This window comes from Chelon labrosus, assembly GCF_963514085.1.
Source record: "Chelon labrosus genome assembly, chromosome: 4".
NCBI classification, from domain to species: Eukaryota; Metazoa; Chordata; class Actinopteri; order Mugiliformes; family Mugilidae; genus Chelon; species Chelon labrosus.
This window is the reverse complement of record NC_140340.1, coordinates 24,874,991-24,897,213: the sequence shown is the minus strand read 5'-3', so window position 1 is coordinate 24,897,213 and position 22,223 is coordinate 24,874,991. Positions and strand designations below refer to the sequence as shown.

Below are 22,223 nucleotides of genomic sequence, written 5' to 3'. Positions count from 1 at the left end.
AGCACAGGCTCTGCACTCTTGCTTTTCTCCCTTCAGTGTATAACCTCTGTGTTGGGAACCTTGGGAAAAAGCATGTCTTTGCCAAGATCAAGGCTAAATTATTGGTATGATCTCTCTAATTAGACATAATTATAGTCAGACGCGGTCAGATTAGCAGCAGTTGCAAGCATGCATAGGAGTCACCTGTTTGCTATAAATCTGAGGGCTCAGACTGTAGGAAGCATGCTGGAAAGTGTTTGATTCTTTTTAAAATCGCATCAGTAAGTTTGTCCATCTGGCCCTGGTTCAGGTACCTGATACAGTGAAGATCCTGGGAACAGGAATAGACCCCATGAGAACTTGGTTTGGTTCAAGTTACCACGTCAGTGAAAGAAGTGGATGGTTTGTTTTTATGCTGAAGACTGAACCGAGTTTTCTCTTTTGTAGACTAAAAACTAGAAGACTAGAGAATTTCTAGACACACTTTTAAGAGAATAAGAAGTTTCATTGTCATTGTCCGGTGATAAACAACGAAATACAGTTTGGCAGCTCTTTGATTCGGGAGCAATAAAAATAGAAACTATACAGCGTAAAGATAAAGAAATATAGCAGCTATACACAGTAAAACACAATATATACAATAAAAGCACCCATTAGCGCACAAATGACTGTAATTAGTACAGTAAAACAGTAAACATTAAACAGTAGTGCAAAAGGGTGTCCATGTAGTGCAGTAGTTTATGAACAGATCCTGTATTTCTGTGTCTTGTATCTCTTGAAGTACATCTGGTTTCTAGGTTGTTCTGTTCAAGTATTCCTCCTTTAAAATAGATCTGGGTCTTACAGTAGCTGCTCAGGGCAGGTAGCAGTCAGCAGCCACTGCGTCTCTCATTCTCTCTGGAGGCTTTCATGTCTGTGTATGCTGATGAATCACCTGAACGTTGGTTGTGTAGGTTGGACCCTGTCTCTAAAGCTGTTGTTCAACAGCAGTAAATCTTCCCTCAGCCTGACAGTTTAGCCGGGCCCGCTCTAATCCCCATATGCCAGAATCACACCGTCAACATGTCTCCAATTACCACTGCCTGCCTCTCGAGCTCTCATTGACATCTGTGGGAAAAAACACTGCTCGCCTGTTTGTGGGAAAGAATTTAAATAATTTATTATTTTGTGTGTTCAGTAATGCCTGATGCTTTAAGGAGTTTACTTGGGGTCTTTGAGGTTAGAACAAGGGTGCACATACTGTTTGGATCTAGGTTTATCTGTTCCTCAGTCCTGACCTTGCTTCTTCTGTCATCCTGTAGGACTTCCTATCAGCACATACGCCAAGTTCTGCCATCGGAAGCTGCAGAAGGTGGCAATCACTGGTGGCAAAAAGGTGAGTTAGAAAAGTAAAAAAGAGAGGAATTGAGCTTAAGATGCGCTAACAGATATTTCCCTTCCACATGAAAAATAGAACATATCAGTTTGAAAGTTATAACGCTCATCTGAGTCATACTAGATACCGTTACAGAGAGAGAGAGAGACATAATTGCAGGTATTCAGACAAAGTCACAGGTAGAGACATAAACACAGACCCAGTCATAGTAGTGCAGCTGCAGACACAGCCATGATTATGATCTCACAGTCCCTAACATACCCCGGTAGTAAATCTTCCCCCTTTCTTCTCTCTCACCCGCCAGGGTTTACGTAAGCCCACCTTGGAGGAGATCGACCACAGCAGACGGGCCATCATCACCCCATCCCTTTTTGGCAGTTCTCTGGAGGAGGTGATGGAAAGGCAGAGCGAGCTCTTCCCTGACAGGAAACTGCCTTGGGTGCAGGTTCAGCTTTCCCAGTATGTTCTGGCTCTGGGTGGGGCTCAGACAGAGGGCATCTTCAGGTAAGACAGACCCAGCTCCAATGACTTGCCTTGACTTGAGCAGTGTGAGAGAGGTGCCGTGTAGGAAATTAGAAGGGGATCATGTGGTGCTGCATGTGTGTGTGCGCTGTATCGTATGTACAGTATATATAAACAAATGTGTGTGGTCTTCAGCGTCCCTGTATTTCTGAGTAGACGCTCCCTGTGTACAGTACACAGAACAGACAGAACAAACACAGCGCTGCTTTGCTCTTAAGGCTGTTTAATTTGATACTGGATCATGTGTGTTTACCGTTCTTCTTAAGCTTACAACCACGCGGTAGCTTCACAACTGTGTGTTTGTGTAGGGTTTTCTCCAGCACGTTTAACTCTGTAGCATCTTGACTTGTTTAGAAACTTGTTGCTTTTCTTCAAACATACTACATACGAGCCTATTTGTGAAACTTCTACATAGGGACTTTCCTGAAGACTGTGTTGTTTACCTATAATGTGTTTATTCTGTTTATTCCAAAGAAGTACAGCAAATAAAGAGCAGAACCGTTTCAGCTACCAGGCCACATTTGAAGCCAATTGGGTGTGCATGAGTAATGAGTAATGAGTTTAGCCACAGGGCAGTGAAGGATGTTTATGATAGAGGTAGAGGTCCCTCTTGTGGCCGCTGAGTGTAACTGTAACGTTTCATCCTCAGGGTGCCTGGAGACATTGATGAAGTGAATGCGTTGAAGCTCCAAGTAGACCAGTGGAGGATCCCAGAGAATCTCTCTGACCCCAATGTGCCTGGTGAGAAAGGATCTGTTTTGTTGTTGGGTTGCATGTGTATGTCAGGTTTGAATATGCGTGTTTATTAAAGAATGTGTGTGTCTCATTCAGCTTCTTTGATGAAGCTGTGGTATCGGGAGCTGGAGGAACCCCTCATCCCCATGAACTTCTACAAGCAGTGCGTTAGTAACTGCGACGACCCGGTGGCTGCCATCGCTGTAGTGCAGTCTCTGCCTGAGCTCAACAGGCTGGTCCTCTGCTACTTCATCCACTTCCTGCAGGTAACCAGCATGTTGACAGATTCATACACCCCTCAAACACAACCCTCATTTAAACTCTTAAAACAAACCTGTGAAGACTACTGAACATAGACGTTTAAAGAGAGACAGAACAGGTGAATATGGTAGACATCACCATGAAACTACTCCCCTCGTTTACCTACATTCAGACTATTATAATCATTATTATTTTGTATAACACATTTTCTGATATTTTTTATCTTCAAACATGGAGATCAGCTATTACCTGTTTAAATATGTGATCATTTGCACACATTTCAAAACTAAAATCAGACCAAGTTCAAAGTTCTTGTTTCAAATGAGTCAATGGTCTTTGCTCAGGATATATCTTTTAATCACTCCACTGTAAAATAATAATAAAAATAGATTATGAATATTCATTTTGATACGACTGCCTCTAAAGGTAAAATGCCGTACATTTTTAAAATTGGAAACCACTATTTATATTTAAAGATTTTAACCAATAGATAACATGTAACCTCTCCAGTTGATTCGTTTCTGAACTAATTTACATGCATTTCTAATACATTTCAGTAAAATAATTAATAAAAAAAATGCCTAAATTAGATTTTCTTTTCACCAGTCTGAAACATAAACAGACCAGTGCATGGGAAAACCAAATCTTTTTCTTCTTTTTTCTTTTTATGCCAGTTGTGTCTCCCATTAAACTGATGATTATCATTTGACCCATTTAGATAACTGACTGTGGATCATATATGACTCAGTAGGTCAAAGATCAGTCTCTACTCTCTTTGTCCTCACTGCTTTTTCTCTCCTCATACCCGGATTATTTCTAGGTGTTCGCTCAGCCTTCCAACGTAGCAATAACCAAGATGGATGTGAACAACCTGGCCATGGTGATGGCTCCCAACTGCCTCCGATGCCAGTCTGACGATCCACGGATCATCTTTGAGAACACGCGCAAAGAGATGTCCTTCCTGAGAATGCTCATCGTTCACCTGGACACCAGCTTCATTGAAGGCGTGGTGTAGACACTGTAAAGATCAGAGCCCACCTCGGCGTCAAGCCCTCAGCTTGTCCAGTTACACATTTACAGTCATGTTAAAAACACTGTCTCTGTTCAGACCACACTGGAAACCTCTTGCAACACAAGGAGTGTGAAATAACAGCTCGGACTTTAGGCCCTTGTGCTTTCCTGCTTTCGTACTGAGCAACAATATCATCACTGTTTTTGATACTAAAACCCAGTGACTGCTTTCAAGTAGCTCACGTTGATGACTGTATTTTCTAGCCGCTGCATGTGAAAACAGGTTTACCCTTTATTTCCTACAATGGGTAGTACTACAATTAACAATGGACAAGCGTGCTGTGCAAAGTGAGAGTCTTGCAGTATTTACTTCAGAAGGATTCGCTTCAAAAACTCTTAAGGCAGCAGTGTTGACACTCTGCTCCGATTTTTCATTTTTTTCCGGCTCTCTGATTTCACTCAAGTGTGTTTGTGTGTGCGATTGTCAAGAGCGTGAATAACAGGCACAGCTTCTTTTATCATGTACAGAAGATTGAAACTATGAAAAGTAAAAGAACTCTTGTAATGGTGTCTTTTTTTGAGAAGCTTGCCTGTGCTGTTTTAAGTAGTCATACTGATAGTTGGCCTGCTCGTAGTTCATTTTACGAGACATAAAAAGCCGCAACTATTTTGACAGAGCATGTAGCCTTCATTTCAAAGCGCAAACTGACAGGATGTGCAGAAAGCGATTTAATGGACGCTGTTGATTCTAAGCAAATAAACACGGAAGTGCTTTGATTTTTCCAAATTTAAACACTCACTGAAGCCAGGCGAGAGCATTAATTCTACTTACGGTTTACATCGTAGCAATGTGGGAGGCTGGTTTTTCAACTGATAATTCTTTTTATCTACCATACTGTATGTAAGAAGTATTTCAATGGGAGTTGTGTTCTCTTTTGTTTGTGATCTGTATATTGTTTTTTTCTTTTGGCTCAGGTCTTCTGATAAAACGGGTGTTGGATGTGATAACTGTACACGGCCTCTCTCATAGACCGATTAATCTGACACAGACCCCTTTTACTGAGTATTGTTCAACTGTCAAGCACTATGAAAATGTAAATTGAGCTTTTCGTGCCCCCTCTCAGGCCTTGCCGGTGTAAATAAACTCTGCGTGTAAAATAGTATTAACTCTACTTAAGTATATTCTAATGATCCAGGTTATGGGTGAAGTTAACTGTTGCTGTAAAGAGCAATAAATAAAAGTGTTTTGTAATTTACTGTTCATTTATCTGCTGTAACCGCTTGCCTTTTGAACATAGGAATGACTCAAACCACTTTCCATGTATGTGCGTGTATGTGCGTTTGCATACTTTGTTGTCATAATATGGAATGGCTGTCCATAAATAAAGGTTTGTTCAATTGTTGACAGATTGCATCGTGTTGATTTATTAGGGACATGCCTTTGTTTTGATAGAAGAGAGGAGGAACAACATGCATCAAAGGCCTCAAAGATGTGGCTGTGATGAATGTACGAGTACTCGGTCGATCTTCCTCCATCTTGCCAAAGGTGCACTCAGTTAATATCGTAAGAGCCTAGAAGTAGTTGGCCTACACAACAGTAAACTGGCTATGTCCCATGGCTTGGTAGGAAGTTTATCAGTCTTAAAAAAGAGCCATAAGGCTCAGTAATGAGATTAAGACGGATTTCTCATTCAACAACTGAACCCCGGCCTGCAAGGAGTGAGAAGTTCTATCATTTGAGGATTTCAGACTGACCAAGCTTTACTGTAAACAGCTGAAACACATTAGTGAGTTAAATTTCTGACCTATTTTGACCATTTAAATCAGTATGATGATTAAGCTTTTGGTTAATCAGATTGGGTTTAGCATCATTTTGGTCTAAAATGTTTACATCCTAAGAGATTCGCAGTCAAATTTGGTCCTAACCAATAATCTAATCCATTTTAATGGGACTTAAAGTATTATATCTATAAAGCTTTACATAAGATTTCATATTATTTACACAGTCAGTTCAAGGGATTTGAAATTTACAACACAAAATTTATATGTGTCATCTTATGTAGGACCCTAGAAAGGCCTAAACTTTTTCATTTAGATACCAAATTATGGTTGACTGTAAACAATGATAAATAATTGATAAATAAATGGATTGGAGCACTCTGATTTTACATGTGTTTTAATTTGGGAATTTTATTCTGACAAAGTGTCAAATCATTGAACCCTAATTTTATTAAAATATTGAATAGAAGAAACATTAATCTTTATTTTTTTATTATGTGTGCATCTTTTCCTTCTACCTTCTCTCTGGACATGTAGTTTAACTGTGGCTTTTGTTTCATAACTACTCCCGGATATAAGGCTGAGAGACTGTTTCTTTGGAACGAGATGTATTTACCTTTCAGAATTTGTGCTTTAATGTCTTTACATTATTAATATTGGCTGCACTAACAATGCTCTTAGAAATAATAAAATGTAGACAGCTCTGAATTTTCAGTCTTAATTGAATACTTTCCCTTATCAATGAACAATCCCCTCAACAACCCAGTAAAATGTTTAATTATATTATTAGCAATGTGCAAATAAATTTTAAGGACTTAATTTTAAGTACAAATGCAAACTGCTCAAACTGAAAGCATGACAAAAGTACCTTTTGTATTTCTCACTCTACTTGCAGTTTTATACAATCACACCCAGAGAATATGGATCCATTTGTATTGTCTGTTTTATACAAATAGAGCATTTGATATCGGCTTTAGACATATCATGTTATAACTAAACTTTTGAGTTCATGTGTCTATTTTAGTCTTATTCCTTTGCACATGTGACTGCACAGGTGAAAGCTTTAGCAAACAGAATAAGCTTCTCCCGTTCCTGTCACACAGCATCACCCTCACTCATTCAGTCTGTACATATTCAGCTGCTCAGCTAAGATATCCTTTGGTACACATCACTGCGCAAACTGCCACCTGCTTCACCTGTCACTCTACTACAGCGATCATGTACCTGCCTGGTGACTCTGAAAAGCTCGGGCTCTGTAACCATGACAGCAGGCTGAGAGGACCTCTGGCCTCGGGCTGTGGGACTGGAACAAGTTAGAGAAATCAGGCACAGGAAGAGATTGACCCGAGGGGCAGCCTCTTTTCAAAAGTACCTCCAGTGAAAATGAAAGTGTGAAAATAGCAGCTTTTATTTTCAAATTATATACACACACACAATAAAAACAGTTTGCCTTATTAAGTTTTTGTAGAGTCAGTACAAACTTATAAATATTACAAACTTAGTTCACAACTACTCAACATTAATGGTATGGATGATGATTTTAAAAGTCAACATTACAATAAATACTAAATACACGCTATTATTACTGAAATATGTATACTTTGTGAAAATATAAAAATATAAAAATACACAGTGGGTTATTGCAAATGATTGCACTTAGTGGTGAAGAAAGGAACAGCACAGGGACTCATCGAGAGAGGGGGTGGGTTTAGGTAGTTGAGAGAATAATTAATAATCGATTTCAAATCGATTTATAAGTATAATGAAATAAAAGGTCGTAGTGCGGTGCTCGGCGGCTTGGGTACGTTGGGCGCGCATGCGTATAGTGGCGCCACAATGCCCGCGCCGGTAGTGATCGCAACAGAGAGAAATTCAACTGCGTGATCTGAAACAGACAGGCGGAGGCGGCTCTACTTGCGCGTTCAACTGATTTCTCTGCAGATTTTACACCCAACCGGACTAAGAGTGACTGGGGAACAGGTAGGGAGCCCAGACCGTATTCGTCTTTGGCATTTTAGAGTTTATAATTTCCAGTAATATCGTGACCGAGGCCCGGTTTGTGGATGCAGCAGCAGCAGCAGCAGCAGCGTAGATGGTGTCATGCCGCATGTCGGCTTTCTTAGTTCAAAACAAACGTGACGAAGTAGCTCAAATAATGTTATGTTGGTGCATTTCGTAGTTGTATTTATTTGATTTCCGGTATATTTTTAGTGCCCACGCGCTTTTTGACGAGGTGCTTTAAATTGTCCGCGGTTTTTCAGTTGTTTAAGTTTGATGCTTTGCATTTCCACGCCGCTCGTTCACAGCACGAAAAGTATGAAGAAGTAGGCCTAGCGCGAGGCCCTCCAGAGCGCGGTGAGTGACAGCTTCTTGGCCAATCAGATGCGAGCAGCCCGCCCACGCAACGCTCGTTCGACTAATCAGGCTTGTCTGAGGCGCTGACGTAGGCGTTGGTCCCTGTCACGCCCCGCCCGCTGGTTATAAAACACCGGACAATAAAGTGTCAATAGCGGTGCAAGTGGTCAACAAAAGGAGACGTGGAAGACCACGAGGCACCTTGTGCTTGATGTAATTTATGTTCTAAGACGGCTACGATCTGTTAAAACGTATTTCATGCGTGATTGGAAAAAATAAAATAGTATGCGGGCTTCCTTGTCTGTTTATTACAGAAAAATATCAAATGACGGTTCAATTAATCGTTTAAAATATGCGTATGACGGCCTCGACTTTACACTCTTAATTATCATCCGCTTTCTGACTCGTAATCGTGGCATCACAAACTCTCGGTTTGCGCCCAGCTAGTGTCGCTGTCGTGTGTCTGGCTCTCTGTGCAGGCCACAAATCAGCCAGCTTCCTTTTAAAAACGTCAATTCCACTGAACAGCTCATTGTTCTCTCTTTGATACCGCGCTAGGAATCCGCGTGCAACATGCGGATAAACCCTAGTGGTCTTTGCCATTGTCTCCTATTGTGTGTCTGCGTGGAAATCGACGGACCAGAAAACACGTGGGCCGAGTAGTGTGAAGATATCCGGTTTGTAGGTTGCACTGAATGCCAGTCACTCCAGACAAGACTCCAGTATGGTGAACCGATGCTGCTATAGCGCGGACAAAAGTAAGACCTTTATACCTTGTAAATATTTTATTCTTGAAGAAAGGGCGCCGTTATGTAAATCTCCGTACTACGTGCCTGACAAAGGAACCGCTGTTATTTGTAGGGATGACTCTTAACATGATCCGTTTACCGCCGAGCCCGGGCTGAACACCAGCAGGAGGTTACAGGCCTGTATTTGATAAGAATTAATAAGCAAGAAGCCGGTTTAAGCCTAATATGTTGTTAAAATAAAACCACTGGGAGATTGGTGCATGCTGTAGTGTCGTGTGCTTCCAGTGAGCAGTGAAGGAATACCTTTGTCGTTCTTGTGTCTGTTCTGGGTGTGTCTTGTTGATTAAAATGACACTGAAATTACATGTTGATGATCTGACTTGTAGGTGTTTGTGTGAGGTCATTGCTAGACACACATGATCCCTTAACCAGTGATTGCTGGACATCTGGTATAGGCTACATATTCACCACCATTTGAGGGGCATGGCTCACCTTACTATGACAGTTTTTGCTCTCTGTACACTGTGCTGCACCATGTTACAACATGTGTAATCTGTAGCTTGTGTATGTTTGATATTTTCTTCCCAGCCTGGACAGCATTATTGTTCTGCTGGCATAAAGGGGGTGTCTTACTTGCTTTCCAATGCTAAAACTGCAAATCAAAGCGGTGATTTTATTTTTCCGACGGTCTTCTGGTGAAATAATTGTTAGTGATGACCTCAGACACACAGAGCTGACTGCACTACTGTCTCTAAAGACCTTGACAGTGTATTGTGTTCTTTGTTGGACACAATATTTTTTCTCTTAGTGGCGTAAAGGATGTCATAAGTGTCTTTATCGGTTAATGTGTGTGTCCGTGTATGTACAGGAAGAGAGCCTTGATGTGGGCAGTATGAGTAAGACGCCCCCTAACAGAAGAGGGATAAGATTTGAGGTGGGAGCTCAGCTTGAGGCTAGAGACAGCCTCAAAAACTGGTGAGTCATGGCCTTGCTCATTCCTCTCCATCCATGTTACTGTTCACATCCTCACTCTCACATAAGTTCTCACCCCCTCCTTTCCGGGCTGGGGTAAGCTGTAGTTAGAAAGGAGTGGGTAAAGCCACTCGGACATTCGATTGCATCACTGCTCCTCTGCTAGTAAACAACTACTGTGATGGCTGCTTGCTCTCAAGTATCCACCACACTCAACTTAGTCCTGGAGTAGTAATGAAGGACTGCAGATATCATCTCAGAACAGCTCCAGTAATCACGGCATAAAACTAAAAGTCATTGCTGATAAAGACACAATCTTTGTGTGACTTTGCTGTTATGAGCACAGAGATGAGGGCAGCCATTTTGAATGAGGCAGTAGATCTTCTTATCCTACAGTTAACAGTTGAAATCAATTGCTAAAGGACAAACAAGGTGAAAACACAAGATGTCAGAGTCACAGATTGTTGTAGTGCTCGAGGTATAATGGCAGGTGGGTTAAATCACATTACAATAATGTGCAAATGCCCAGTGCACCATCTTCTAAGCAAAGCAGTGCCTCATAATTCATTGTTGTTCTCTGCGTTCACATCCTCAACCTCCATTCATTTCTAGACACTTGCCGCCCTCATATGTTTGAGATATAGGATTATGAATTTGAACAAGCAGAATTACTGGTCCCGCTCGCTTCCCAGTCACCTTGTAATTCAATTTCCTCACGCAGGTATGCTGCCAACATAGAGAAGATTGACTACGAAGATGAGAAAGTATTAATCCATTATAGGCAGTGGAGCCACCGTTACGACGAGTGGTTTGACTGGACAAGTCCCTACCTGAGACCTGTAGAGAGAATTCAACTGAGGCGGCAGGGTCTGAATGACGACGCTCCTGTACCTGTAAGCTGAGAATGCTCTTCATTCTTGCTTTGATCTGTATTGCATAGAATTATTTTTTTCTTTCAGTTTTCAGATTTCCTGGATATCCTTTGTTCTTTAGCTTTTGTTTCAAGGTGTATTTCTGCATCTTTATTCATTCATCTTTCTGGGGGAAAATAGCAAAAATACAATACTTGAGCTTTATTTGCACATGCTTAATGGTATCTCATTATTTTGCTTGCCAGTAAAAATCGTGTGCATCGTGTATTTTAACAGATATAACAACATGATGGTTTTGTTGCATTTAACAGTTCCGCCTCCCATGATTTTATTCTTACAGTGTGCCTACAGTATGTGCTAGATCAAACGTCCCTTTCTTGCAGGGCTTTCACGTGAATGACAAGGTCCTTGCCAGCTGGTCTGACTGCCGTTTCTACCCCGCTAAGGTCATTTCAGTCAATAAAGATGGTGAGTATCAATAATGCAAGACCTATTTTTGTTCATTTTGGGTTCATTAACTTTCACCTTATTATTCATGTTGTGATGTTTCAGTACTGTGCAATATGAAGCGCAGTCTGACTACTTTTTGTTTCAAAAAGGAAATTGTGATATTGAATGGGATTCGATAACAAATTACTTTCTATTTCACTCGCAAGACAAAGAAAAACTGAATCTAGATCTGCTTATCTTTTATGTGAAAGACATTGTTTGCATTAGTTGTTTTTCTTTTATCCTTTTCAGCATCCTACACTGTGAAGTTTTATGATGGTGTCATCCAGACAGTGAAGGGGATACATGTGAAGCCTTTTATCAAAGAGGTACTGTACATATAAAAAATAGCAAACATGTATTTCTCAGTGCCTCTGTTTATTGCGGCTTCTGCTATACATGCCTTTGATGCCATTTTCAGTTCTAGTTTTCTAAACATTTTCTTTATACTGCTGACAGAGAGGTGGTGTTGGTGGAGGGAAGTCTCGGTCCTCTGACAGGAACATGGTGAGGAGGGTCCCAAATCGCAGAGACAGAAGGTCTCAAGAGAATGGCGGTCCCAAAAATAAGCGAGCCAGACGCAGCACTTCTGACCAGGAGGAGGACAGCAACAGTGAGGATGAGGAGAGGGAAGAGGGGATGGTAAATGAGAAAAACAAGAAGACAAATGGTGAGCTAGAGGCTGCACCCATTATCAAGCAGGAAGAGGACATGTCAGAGGTGGGAGATGAGAACAAACCCACGGAGGTAGAAAAGAGGACAGGACTTACTAATGGAGTAAAGCTTGAAGAAGACAATAAGCAAAACGAGCGATTGTGCCGTGTAAATGGAGAGGTGAAGAAGGAAGAGGTGGAAACGGAAGAAAGTGAAACAAAGCCATATCCAGAGTCGCCCAAGCCATACACAGAGTTGCCCACTCAGACGTCAATGCAGACCGAGCAGGCGTCCGTCACTATGACAACCACAGAATCCAATGGAGACGTGGAGCAGAAACCAAACGTCCAATCCGAAAACGCGCAGTCTGAAGTGGTTGTGCCGCCTCCTCAGCCTGTGAAACGTAAGTGTTAATGAAATAAATTAGCAGAACCGTCATTGGCTCTGTAGGGTTGTGAAAATTAATAGCTGATTGCACTAAATAATGCATAGCATATGGGCTTATTTTCAAGATACATGAATATCTTTCTTTAATCTTGACAGCTGTAAGGAAGCAGGGCTTCCATAACCCCAACAGATTCAGCAGAGAACCACGTGAGTACACTCCTGACGCTTTGTTACCAAGTACAGTGATCACTAGCTTTCTTCCATGAACCCCCTTCACTCATGATGTTCTCTGTTTCAGTGTACAGAGTCATCAAAAACCAACCTCCTCCTGTCCTGTCCATCAACCTCGACCACAACCCGTTCAAGTGCAGCGCTCCTGGCTGCACAAAGTCATTCCGTAAAGCCAAACTGCTGCATTACCATATGAAATATTACCATGGTGAGGAACAGCCTCCAGAGGGAGAGCACAGCCCCAGCAGGAGTGGCCAGACCAGGGGCGCTGAGAAACAGTCTACTGCAGCTGGTTTGGATGGCACGAAGAGAAGGCGCACTATTTCTGCCTCTATGCGTGAGTACCTGTCCAGTTTAATGTTTGTCCCAGTTGATTTAAAAAAATAAATAAATAATCAAGTCATGGTGTAATTATTATTCACATGCTTCTAAAGTGTTGTGCTAAATAGATAGATAAAGGCTTTGTTGTTTTACGTGCCGTTTAATTTTTCTCCAGACTCAGTTGGAGCTGCTGCAGCTCCCCGTGGTGAAGTGAAGACCGCAGGCAGGCGCACATCAGCCCCGCCTGCAGTCAGCACCCAGGGCCATCAGCAGAGGGCACTGCTGAGAGAGAAAAGCAAGGAGAACCAGCTGGACAGGAACGGATGCCAGCTGCAGGACAAGGACTCAGACAAGAGTGGCTTTGACATTGGTCAGTATGATGTTGTCATAAGCTTGAGTGAATAGAGATTGCATTTAATGTCAGGACAAGTCGGATCTGTTCCATGTTTATTTTCTGTTCATACAGTGAAGTTTTGCTTATAAAATAGTAGTGTTAGCTTAGCTGTACTCACATGGAGCCTAACTCTTGCCACTTAATGATCCACAGGGTCAGTAAAAGAAAGACTGAAAGAAAAACCAAAACAGAAGGACTTCCTCCGCATTAAACTGAAGAAGAAGAAAAAGAAAAAGAAGGCCAAGTCTGGTAAGAAGTGGCTCCCTGGCACAGGGCTGTGTCACATTTCTGCTGCTCTGCATGTGCACTCACTGTGACATTGTGGGAACGGCTAGCCTGCTAAGCATAAAGTACTCCATTCACTCCTTGGTGTGGTGGCTGAGTGTGTGGGAGAAGTGTAACATTTATTGCTGGTCTCCGTCACTGCATTATGCCGATCTAAAAGCTCCAACTTGTGGCACTGATATGGACTAAACCATACACTGTTCTGTTATTCCTTTTTGGCATTCACACAGGTGTGTTTGAAATGCACACACGTATTTTTCTGCCTTCCACTGATAAAAGGCCTGAGAGCTAGGCCGCATGGACTTATCAGATTAATTCTCCCTGATTGTTCTTGATTATCTAATTTGTCCATAATGTTGTGCCGCGTTTTTGTCACCTCCTGATGGGCGTTTGTTTTCGGATTTTCAAAGCTGACATTTTTGTTCTACATCTGCTTCCCCCCCCCTTCCCTGTATTAACAGACTACACAGGTAGTGAGGAGAATATTGACATCTCAATATTGGGTCTTCAGTCCAAATTGAATTTGCCACTCAAAACTCCCCCCTCACACAATCACAAGCCTGAGGCCTACCCCAGCAGGCCTGGATACAGCTACTCAGAGCAGATTCATGTGGATGGTGGGTATCTTTATGGTGGTGTGTGCGTGTGCATCCGTGTCTAGTTTGTCTGTGTGACTGTCCTCTCCCTAGACTCTCCCTAGATTCAATTCATCATGCTGACAGCTTAAGTTTCAATCACACCTGGTACTTCTGCACAAATGCTGCTTCTCACAACACCTACGACCAAATCTTTAACCTATCGTTGATTGAATCCTAAGCTGTTCTTTGCTGCTATGGCTTGCTTCATCATATAATCCACAAATACTCAATTTAAAGTCGCATAGTTTCTTATTTTTGTAGAATAAGAGAATATTAAATGATTTGAAATCTCAAGAATGTCCTAGAAAAAATATATTCCTGGTAAGTTGTGTCATTTACATAAAAACACAATAGTTTTGTTTGACTGTGTTACTGTAGATGACGATAGCATCAGCGACTGGTCCACTGACAGCTGTGGGTGGAGTGATGACGACTTTGAGGTGGATTTGGATGTAACAACACCGCCCCTGAGTGTGGACTCTGGTGCTGTGGACACCAATGACCAAGAGATAGTGAGATGTATCTGTGAGGTGGAGGAAGAGAACGACTTCATGATTCAGGTGGGCTTTGTGTTTTGTTCCAACACATAATTGTATCTGATTAATGTGAAATGATTATTTTGGGTTGCATGGCTTTAAAACCAGTTTGTGCTTTTTGCTTTCTTTCTTTTTTTTTTTTTTTTTTTTTGTTAGTGTGAAGATTGTTTGTGCTGGCAGCATGGCACCTGCATGGGCCTGCTGGAAGACAATGTTCCAGACAAATACACCTGCTACATCTGCAGAGACCCACCAGGTGAGACGATAGATCACTCCCTTTAACTGACTGTCAACATTTAGATTTGTGTTCGGCTAATTTTAAGGAGATGACTGTGCGTTTCTTTCATGTGGAAACATTTTTATTAACCATCAAATAACTGTGATGGTTTTTAAGGAAAAATGACTTTTGAAATCACATTGAAATTAAATATATTTTCCAAGTTTTAATGTTGACAGAAATAAAATAATTTCTTTGGGAAGTTGTATTAATCTAACCTCTAAAACCACTATAACCATTAAAAGGTTAGCTGTCGTGGGATTTGTGTGTTTGTATTTCTTCTGGTAAAATGTGAAACAAAGTCTTAACATCTAATCCTCTTGGTCTGCCAATATAGAGATATATGCTTCTGATTTACTGTTATGTTATTGTGATTCTACTGCACACTATCTCTACTGCACACTATCTCAGTAATTACTACTCAGTACTGTGTATTTTGTGATGCAGCTAGACAGTATTGGCCCAGATAAGGTTGTCCTTTTTCCTTTGTAACGGCAGAAATTGTTTGTGTCATCATATCCACAGCATAGCACTGAATGCACTGCCATTTATGACACTGATGAGAAGAAACTAGGAGGAGCAGAGCCCTTAACCATGCTTCATTTAAAACTCAAAGTCCCTTAACATGAAAGAGCGTATCCACATTTAGTATGGGCAAACAGCAATCTACAGCAGAAATATTCTGAACTAGAATGAGCTGTACATCCTGTACCCTGACCTCAACATTGTTGGCCTAGTTTTTTCAGCTTAAATAAAAGCTAACTGATGCAGGCTTTTAAGGATTGTAAAAGTGTTTCCATAGCAAATGCAGGATTGTACAGTGTTGTTTTAGCTAAAGGATGAAGTCAGAGTGCCAACTCAACACATAGTGGAGGGTAGAGCAAGTGAAACACACTGCCTGTAAAACTAATTGTAAAATTGTAGTTATGTTGACTTAATTACCTAATGTTTGTGTGTCCTGCTGTGCACTGTAGTGAATAAAAGCACACACTATTTATGGAATGACCACATCATAAGGAATGCAGCCTATTATTCCCCAAAATCTGTTACACCTCAACCACAAAGAACGTCAGTCTGTCTTAGTCTAGCTTTTACAGTGAGATTCTTGATTTTCTGACAGCTTCTACTGCACTCGATAACATTTGATTGTTTCATTCTTAGGTCAGAGGCAGAGTCTGCGCTATTGGTATGACCGTGAGTGGTTGAGCAATGGCCACATGTACGGCCTCTCCTTCTTGGAAGAGAACTACTCTCACCAAAACGCCAAGAAGATCACCACCACCCACCAGCTACTGGGAGATGTGCACCACGTGGTAGAGATCCTCAGCGGACTGCAGCTGAAGATGAGTGTCTTACAGTGAGTACAAATAAGTCAAATTCAGATCATAATAGAAATAGTTGTTAGGCTGGATATTTCTGATTAAACAAATTCAGCTGTTTGTTTGTGTGTTTTTATTTTGAATCACAGTGGTCTGATTGTTTTCCTCTCTTTTTCAGAAGCAGCATCCACCCTGACCTGCAGCTGTGGCGACAGCCATGGAAGCATTTGGAGAGGTCGAGGATTGCATCTGACTCGTGTCGAGGCAGCAACTCTGCTCCATCTCCTGTGACACCTGACGAGGACATGAGCCGAGGAGAGATTTTAATGTCCAATGCACTGGAGAAGCTGAGCCGGGCTGCTACAGCTGCCACTTCCTCTTCATCCTGCTCCTCCTCCCCTTTCCCATCCTTCCAGGACTCGTACATTACCAGTGAACACTGCTACCAGAAACCACGGGCATATTACCCGGCAGTAGAGCAGCGACTAGTGGTGGAGACCCGACAGGGCTCTGAGCTGGAGGACAGCATGAGAAGTACAGAAGAACTTCTGGAACGGGAGCAGCGCTATGGAAGCCTGCTGGAGACAGACAAGCCCAAATCAACGGGCATGAGCAACAAGGTAGGATTTACTGTCGCTAATAAAATTATTGCAACTGCAGTAAAAACTGCACAAAATGATTTTGGAATCATTTTCTCCACAAAAAATCTAATCAAATCTGAAAGTTGACTTTTGAAAATGGTGTCAGTGTGGACATGAGATCGGAGTTGCCCGGTTATTCTAGGACTTGGGTTGGTTCTAGTTTAGACTGGTGTTCATTATTTTTGCACAAGATTCAAGTACCATGTTGGATTCTCGATTTAAGTGGCTTATGGAACTAAAAACAACTAAAGTAGATCTTGTCCAATTTTACCTGCACAATTCTAGGTTTCTTTGGGTAGCTTGTGGTCCCAGGCTGAGAACAGGGAAGAGCATGGCAGGGATCCTGAAGAGGCTGCAGACAACAGCAAACAGCATCAACAATGGCAGATCAACCTGCTGGATCACATAGATGCCGTCCAGGATGAGGTCTCACACAGGATGGACTTCATTGAGAGGGAGTTGGATGGTGAGACCTGTGAAATTTGTCTTATTGGCGGGGTGGGACACTTTGAAATTCAAAATGGCTATGATGTAAATAGTGACACCATCAATATCAGTGGTCCTCCAACTATAAAACTGATTAGTTTGGCCACGGGTCTTCTGTGTACAAGTTACTAACGCATTTGTAAAATTAAGCAGCAACCCACAGGTCATTGTCATGTTCAAGTGGTGATTGACAACAGGATAGAGTTCATGTGGGCTGAAACAAACCCATCAAGTGGAAACGTGCTCACCTCTGGTTCTTGTTCTTGTCGTCCTCAGTGCTGGAGAGCTGGCTGGACTACACTGGAGAGCTGGAGCCTCCTGAACCTCTGGCTCGTCTGCCTCAACTCAAACACCGCATGAAACGGCTGCTGACCCAGCTGGACAAGGTGCAGCAGATTGCTCTGTACAGCACCACATGAGGGCGCCAGAGAACAGCAGCTGGTTCAGTCGCCACACAGCATGCAGAAACATTGCAGTGGATGATGTGGTCGCTGGCTGCACACACAACAATATTAATGCAAATCCAAGACTTAGGCGGTTCAGCAAATTCCCTCCGACCTGACTTCTGCTGCTGCTGTTTTCCTTTATAAAAAGGTTCTGTGTGGTGGAATCTGATGCTGCAGCCAGCCGGTGTCGTATATGAATATGTATATGAACATATATGGAAAGTCAGCATCTTAAATCAGGATAAAACACAAAGAGTAACCTCGTAAATGCAGGAGAACATCCTTAGGACCAGATTACACTTCTGTGGTTCCCATGCAACTAAACCTTATGAATGCCTTTTGTCTGCTTAAGGTTGCCCTGTCTCTCTCAGTACACAGTGCTTTACATGCAGGAGCTTTATATTCAAAATGCAGTCCAGTTCCTGAACCTAGACTCTTTGCAATATTTTTGAACACATTATCAAATAGTCATTTGTTTTGCATTAAATGTCCCAAAGTTCAGTTTTGCTCATGTGTCATGCCACACTGTGTTTAAATGTGGACAGACAGCAGCTTGAAGACATCCAGTATGTGACAATGCTGTTCAAGCAGTCTCTACAAATAATTAGTCCTATGTTTGACCTACTCAAGCGTTTGTTTTCTACTACACTGTGAAGTTATTTTTGTCTGGTATCAGAGGTATCTTATTTTCAGCTTGAGAGATTTTAACAAATGTTGAAATTCTTCTGTAACAGTCTGCTCATCTGTGTCCCAATTTCATTTGATCAGATTACTCTTAATGTTGTTGCTGTAGCATTTAACTTACAATTCACTGAAAACTGTAACGTGGACTTGTCTCTTCTTAACCTAGCATCTTGTGTCAGTGACGAATATTACTTAGAAAATCTGTACATTTATTGTTTTTCCTCATTATTCTGTTCCATCTGTTTCTTTACAGTATTTTGGTTGTTTGTAAATAAGCCAATCGAAAGGCCTCCTCCTTCCTTGACAATGTTCTTCAAATACAGATATTGTATGCTACTGTACTGTAAGTGTCTGGCTTAGAAGCAGGGAAAATGTCCAAAACAATGCAAACAGATTTCCTGGTACATAAATAAACTGTCATTGTTATTAATCATTATGAACATGCTCTCTGCCATTTTCTCATCCTGTCTTTTACGTGTTTGGTATTTGAATTGGAGTTGTCTTTTCTGTTCACGCGACCAGTGAAATCCATTGAATCATTCAATTTGATGCTAGGAGCTCTCTAAACGTCTGATTTGTGCCTTTACACAAATGAAATTGAAATTGGAGGCAGGTATCTGCAAGCTTAAAGATTTTGTAAGTCAGCATATCTACAATTAGAGACAAACTATCTAAATGTGTTTTGCCGAGGTGCCCATGAACAAGCTGACTCAGTCCAAAAAGCAAGCTCTGGGACGCTCTATTTTTAAATGTTTTTTGAAGACTTGGCGTGCATCTTTTGATGAAATGTTTTTATGTCACAGCCGATTTGTGTGGTTGCATAATGGGACTGAAAATAGCAATGTGATGAGAACTGTAATCGGTTAATCTCCAAAATTTGCGTGATGTGATGACAGCAGGAGAAATAAGAACTACAACCCAGGATGACTGAACTCTTAAAGAGGGTCTCCTTGTCCACTGATCAGTCATAACATTACTACTACCTGCCTATTATTGTGTAAGTTCCTCTTTTGCCTTCACAACAACCGTGACCTGTCGAGGGATGAGCTCTACTAGAGTAAAGTGTCTGAAGGTGTGCTGTGGTATCTGGCACTAAGATGTTAGCAGCACACTATTCAAGTCCTGTAAGTTGCAAGGTGGGGTTTTCATAGATCTGACTTGTGTGTCCAGCACATCCCATAGATGCTTGATTGGATTGAGATCTGGACAATTTGGAGGCCAAGTCAACACCCTGAATTTGTTGTGCTCCTTGGACCAATCCTGAAGTGTTTTTGCTTTGTGGCAAGGCTCATTATCCTGCTGAAAGAGCCTTCTTCCATTAAGGAGTACTGTTTGAGAGAGGGTGTACATTGTCTACAACAATGCTTAGGTAGGTGTCAAAGTAAAATCCCTGACAGCTACGCAGTCCCATACAAAACAAACTCAGAGAGTGGCTGTGTGATCAGACACCTTTCTATCAGTACCTTTTCAGCAGTCTGGGCTCCAGTAGCTCGTTGGTTGGATCTGACTACACAGGCCTTTGCTCAAGATGTGCACCAATAAAGGCCATGACCCTGTCACTGGCTCACCATGTCTCCTTTCTTGAGTCACTGATAGATAGTGACTGCAGACTTGGGAACTCCCTACAAGAGCTGCAGTTTTGGAGAGGCCCTGAGCCAGTCATCTAAGCTTCGTCAAGATTAATCAAAAGCTCATTTTTTTCCCCTGCTTCTAAAACATCAACTTTGAGGACAAAATGTTCACTTGCTGTCTGATAGATCCCACCCACTGACTGGTGCTACGATAACAACATAATTATTTACTTTACCAATCACTGGTCATAATGTCATAGTATATAACTGTAATATATATATAAAAACCGTCACATTTTGTTGTCTTGTTAGTACAGGTAGGCTAGTTTGATATTTGATGTTTTTTGTTTCTCCCCGAGCTCTCCCTCCAGTCTCGTCCTCAGTATTTCGGAGCAGAGTGAGACCTCCTGTCTCCTCCTCCTGTCTGTGAGTCGTGCCGCCTCCTCCCATTGGCTCCTCCGTCGTGTCTGCGCCGCAGCGTGGAGTTCCGCCCACAGTCACAGCGAAATACTAGTTGAAGCAGAGGAAGCAGCAGCGGGCAAGGCAGGAGCGACGTGTATTGTCCACTTAGACACACATTTCAAAGCTGATATCCAACGCCACACACAGTTAGGAATTGACTTCGACTCGCCGCGTCCCTATTTCACCGACGAGGTAAGTGTTTGTCGCGTGTTTTTTGGCCGTAACACGTTCCCATTGACCACTTACAGATGTGCCCGATGCCACAGGAGATTACCGGAGCCCGCTGGATTTCCCCAACCTGTTCATGCCCGCTGTGTGTATGTCCAGTCATGTGTTACCCCGCCGGTGGAGGCAGATAGAGGCTTTATTAGACTAATTAAAACCACATGTTAAACCCCAATGAGAGCGAGTGAAGCGGTTCAGTCAGAGGAAGGAAAAAAAAAAAATAACTGCGGTTGAATTGAGTTCATTGCTGCTCCTCTGAACAGTGATGCGACACAGCGCTGGGGTTCACACCGTACCTTGTTTTCTACGTGTTGTCAGTGCAGAGTGTTTGTACCACTCCGTTTCCTCTCAGATTTTGTTCTTGCTCAATAAGAAACCAAGTTCACTTAGTAAAACGAGGCCCGTCACGACGCGTTACTGAAACAAGTGGAGAAATGTTAGCCGAATAGCTAGCAGCTTGTTAATGCACTGATAGAGTCCACAGCTAATGCTCCTGGAGGATTACATATCATCTAGTGAGAACACAAAAAAACAAGACTTTTAAATAACAGTCTCGTTGTGTACTTTTTTGTGTATTTTTTTCATTATAGGAATATTAAATTGGATACTTATGAACTTACAACAGAGAAACCTTTGGCCAAAAAGGCCCTAAGCTGCTCTGTGTGGAGTGTCTGTCTTGCCACCTGTCAGGGTGTCGGTGTGTTCCTTATTTTGCACATTTTCCCCATAAACGCTGTCCCAGTCTAGACTGAGAAGGTCTCATCATTTATCACCCAGATTAATCACTGGGGTGTAGCTGCAGCAGGTGTTAAAACACTCAGACATCACACAATGGATGGCAATGTCACTTTTGAGCACACGAAGGTCACACAGGTGGGACATGTGGCCATCAGGTGTTTCCACCTGATTAGAAGTTACTATCAGTGAGACCTTTGTGTTTAAACTAAAGGGCACACTGTGTTTCTCATGTTTCTTGGTAAAACTACCAAGAACTGTAAGATAATTTAGTTATTACAAGATTAAATAACAAAACAAAGGGCGGTAATGTCATTATGACCTTCGTGTTAAATACTTAAGATAGGCTGTCTCTATGTTAACGCCGTTATTTTGGCGTCTTAATTGTTTCATATTCAGTATATTAAAGTTTCATGTTTGTGGTGTTAAATTCAGCACTTCTATCTCCCACAATGCTCTCAACGGTGTCACGTGGTCAGCGAGGCTTGAATGAAGCTTGCACAACAAGGAGTTTGTTGTCACTCACAACATTGTGGCTGAAGGCTGTTGTTCCAGCTGGAAACCTCAGCAGATAAGCAACTAGTCACAGATATCTGGTTCCTATAAACTGATCCATGGGTCTGTTCTTTAGGAGACAGAGCCGGTAGTGGGTAGTCTGAGGTTTATTGCTGTATTGTTGGAAGCATTCTGTCCCTGGTTGATTATTACAGTGAAAACCTATTGCCTAACTAATGGGAGTGGCAGAAGTTGCTCATTAATCCACATGTTGGCCTCAAGGTCTTGAAAACCTGTCCATCTGGTCTCTACAGACTCCGATCATTAGACCCCACTT

The 22,223-nt window shown here is 42.0% G+C and overlaps 3 protein-coding genes across 8 annotated transcripts in view; all 3 read left to right on the top strand.

The window, feature by feature from the left end:
• Window positions 1-5,763, top strand: part of arhgap46a (Rho GTPase activating protein 46a) — a 32,418-nt gene extending 26,655 nt beyond the window's left edge. For all 3 annotated transcript variants that reach the window (XM_084543314.1, XM_084543313.1, XM_084543312.1), the window contains 5 exons: window positions 1,281-1,354; window positions 1,659-1,858; window positions 2,526-2,617; window positions 2,708-2,877; window positions 3,693-5,763. In XM_084543314.1, the coding sequence (XP_084399440.1) occupies window positions 1,281-1,354; window positions 1,659-1,858; window positions 2,526-2,617; window positions 2,708-2,877; window positions 3,693-3,887 (731 nt within the window). In that variant the 3' untranslated portion in view covers window positions 3,888-5,763. The remainder of the gene's footprint in view (window positions 1-1,280; window positions 1,355-1,658; window positions 1,859-2,525; window positions 2,618-2,707; window positions 2,878-3,692) is intronic.
• A 1,744-nt stretch (window positions 5,764-7,507) lies between these two features.
• On the top strand, window positions 7,508-18,846 carry phf20a (PHD finger protein 20, a). Of its 4 annotated transcripts, XM_084543308.1 has the most exons (18): window positions 7,525-7,642; window positions 8,576-8,775; window positions 9,635-9,741; window positions 10,460-10,631; window positions 10,994-11,078; window positions 11,352-11,428; window positions 11,559-12,156; window positions 12,297-12,347; window positions 12,439-12,708; window positions 12,868-13,062; window positions 13,240-13,335; window positions 13,833-13,988; window positions 14,388-14,569; window positions 14,702-14,801; window positions 15,984-16,179; window positions 16,320-16,761; window positions 17,068-17,248; window positions 17,545-18,846. In XM_084543308.1, the coding sequence occupies exons 3-18, from the start codon at window positions 9,659-9,661 to the stop codon at window positions 17,685-17,687; spliced, it is 3,027 nt and encodes a 1,008-aa protein (XP_084399434.1). In that variant the 5' UTR covers window positions 7,525-7,642; window positions 8,576-8,775; window positions 9,635-9,658; the 3' UTR covers window positions 17,688-18,846. The 4 variants fall into 4 exon arrangements, with proteins under 4 accessions (XP_084399435.1, XP_084399433.1, XP_084399436.1 ...); XM_084543309.1 differs by lacking the exon at window positions 8,576-8,775 and having other exon boundaries at window positions 7,508-7,642; window positions 11,583-12,156; XM_084543307.1 differs by lacking the exon at window positions 8,576-8,775 and having other exon boundaries at window positions 7,508-7,642.
• Window positions 18,847-20,287: 1,441 nt separating this feature from the next.
• ndrg3a (ndrg family member 3a) overlaps window positions 20,288-22,223 on the top strand; it is a 31,039-nt gene continuing 29,103 nt past the window's right edge. The window contains exon 1 of the mRNA XM_084543034.1: window positions 20,288-20,623. The gene's annotated coding sequence lies outside the window, so the exon portion shown is untranslated. The remainder of the gene's footprint in view (window positions 20,624-22,223) is intronic.

Excerpts from the sequence above, each read along its gene's own strand:
- phf20a (XM_084543307.1), top strand. The coding sequence starts at position 9,659 with ATGAGTAAGACGCCCCCTAACAGAAGAGGGATAAGATTTGAGGTGGGA. Across the intron at positions 13,063-13,239 it reads CAAGAGTGGCTTTGACATTG|GGTCAGTAAAAGAAAGACTG; the intron begins GTCAGTATGATG and ends AATGATCCACAG. Across the intron at positions 16,762-17,067 it reads CAACGGGCATGAGCAACAAG|GTTTCTTTGGGTAGCTTGTG; the intron begins GTAGGATTTACT and ends GCACAATTCTAG.